Genomic DNA, 2,289 nt, shown 5'->3' with positions numbered 1-2,289 from the left:
TGCTACAGTGTCCGCTGGCAGTGCTGCAGGTTGACCTGAGCAAAGCCTTTGACAGAGTGTGTCATTCTTTTCTTTTTTCTCTTCTGGAGTCGTGCGGGATTGGTGCGCGCTTGCTGCGATATGTGCAACTGTGGTACCGCGATATCTCTACGCGTCTAATTGTGAACGGGAACAAGACCGCTCCCATTTCTCTGAGCAGATCAGTGAGGCAGGGCTGTCCACTCTCGCCAATCTTATTCGCTCTGTACCTGGAGCCACTCTGCAGAGCAATTGTTCGCGATGCGAGCATAAGTGGTTTGGTGCTGTCCTCAGGCTCACTTAAACTCCTGGCGTACGCCGACGATGTGGCAGTGGTGTGTTCGTCGGCAACTCAGGTGAAGGCTGTGGTGCAGCATATTAGGAACTTCTGCAACGTCTCCGGCGCGCAAATGAACCCGGAAAAGTCGGCTGGTGCTTGGCTAGGTGGCTGGGACACGAAGCCAGAGCGCTTTCTTGGCATCCCGTGGACGTCCAAGGTGTCTAGTTATCTGGGAGTTTGTTTAGACGTCGAACAGCTGAGTACGGGCCGAGGCGGAGTGGACTTAAATCGCCTTAAATTCAAAGCGGCAGACTGTAACGGCAGATATATTTCGTTAATGCATCGGGCACACATTTGTAACTCTGTTTTCTTTCCGACTGCATGGTATACGGCACAAGTGGTGCCGTGCGCATCTCTTGACATTGCAAAAGTGCATCGATTGTTTGCAACCTTTGTCTGGGAGTCAAAGTTTGAGCGCATGCGACGAAATAACCTGTTCTTAAGTCAGAAGAAGGGCGGGCTCGGATTAGTAAATGTTGAGCTGAAGCTTCGAGTGCACCGCTTCTTGTTCTTTAGGGATCATAAAAGCGCTTTCATTTTGTCGGCATTCAGAGAACTTGGAGGAGCATGTTTGAATCCCTGGCTTGAAGGTGCAACAGGAGTCGCCCGTTCACGCGTGCTTAAATTTTACAAAGAAATAGCGGATGCTATACAGTTTTTCGAAGCGAGGTTTTCAAGGGAGTATCTCGATAAGGTTAAAAGGAAAAGATTGTACTGGGATACGCTAGAATCAATGACGCCGCCTCCATTGTATCGCATTAGTGCAGAAGGTGTGTGCAAGTCTGATGTTTTCCAGCGTCTTCGACGCTATCCAGTTAAAATGGGGTCAAAGAATTTTTTCCTCCGCCTGCATTGGGAGGTACTCCCTGTGAAGACTTGGTTAGTAAAAAAAGGGTTTTTTGAACCTTGGTCTACAAATTGTGCACTTTGTCCGGTTCCAGAAACACTGGAGCACGTTTTTTTGTACTGTACGAATGCCGAGCTGTTTTGGGCCGAGCTTCGAGCGGTGTTGCGGACAGATCTCTACATGGACTGGAAAAAGGTCAAATACTTGGAGTTCGGCTCAGGTCTGAAAAGCAGAGCCTGGGAAGTTCTCGCTCTTCTTGGATTGCATGCCTTATGGAACTCGCGGAATAATCACTTGTTTGTAGTGGAAGGAGCAAAGCCAGCTTGGCGCCACTTTGTCGAGGGTTTTATGTATGTCGACTCGATTATAGAGGCAACGCAACAACCAGGCTTGGAATGCTGGACAGCGTGGAAAGCGCGTTTGCAAAGGCGCTAGAAGGTTGCCCCTTTATTGCGAGTACAGTAGAAAATGGCAGAGTGGCCTGTAAGGGTGCACTAATATTCGTAAGGAGCTGTACTGTGTGGGGTTGAATCCTGCGAAGTTCCTATGCTGCCCTTTAATGTGAGTCAAACGGTCAAACAAGCGGACAGTGCCGTGAGGCTTTTAACCCTGTAAATACTGCGTGTTTTAAATAAAATGTCAAAAAAAAAAAAAGAGGAAGTGGCCGAGTGGGCTAACGCGTCTCAGCTCGGAGCGTGGAGCGAAAGCTTGCGCTGGGAACCACCTGGGTTCGATCCCCGCCTCCCCCGCCCGTTTCGATATGGATGAGTTTCGTACCGCCACGCGTTCGTGTGATCACTACTGCGTGATGCACGTTAAAAATCCCAGGTTAGCGGTTGTACCGCTCTGGCCGAATTTCTCATCTACAGCTAAGAGACCGATTACCCGTTGAGGCGCATCTCCATCAAGGCTGTATAAACATAAAGAGCAAGCCAATTTTTTTTTTTTTTTAATAACTTGTCTTTAAGGGAGGAAGTGGCCGAGTGGGCTAACGCGTCTCAGCTCGGAGCGTGGAGCGAAAGCTTGCGCTGGTAACCACCTGGGTTCGATCCCCGCCTCCCCCGCCCGTTTCGATATGGATGAG

General features: G+C 49.6%; 1 protein-coding gene across 1 annotated transcript; it reads left to right on the top strand.

The window, feature by feature from the left end:
* Positions 1-227: 227 nt before the first annotated feature.
* On the top strand, positions 228-1,714 carry LOC120843562. Its single transcript, XM_040214958.2, has one exon. It carries the CDS (start codon positions 429-431, stop codon positions 1,638-1,640), a length of 1,212 nt encoding a protein of 403 aa, XP_040070892.1. The 5' UTR covers positions 228-428; the 3' UTR covers positions 1,641-1,714.
* The last annotated feature ends 575 nt before the right edge of the window (positions 1,715-2,289 follow it).

The sequence above is a fragment of the Ixodes scapularis genome, unplaced genomic scaffold (genome assembly GCF_016920785.2).
Source record: "Ixodes scapularis isolate PalLabHiFi unplaced genomic scaffold, ASM1692078v2 PGA_scaffold23__2_contigs__length_901104, whole genome shotgun sequence".
Lineage (NCBI taxonomy): Eukaryota > Metazoa > Arthropoda > Arachnida > Ixodida > Ixodidae > Ixodes > Ixodes scapularis.
Note: the sequence above shows the minus strand (reverse complement) of the source record. Positions and strands in the feature narration are given on the sequence as shown.

Bases quoted from the DNA above. Each gene is read 5' to 3' on its own strand.
- LOC120843562 (XM_040214958.2), top strand. From the start codon at position 429: ATGAACCCGGAAAAGTCGGCTGGTGCTTGGCTAGGTGGCTGGGACACG.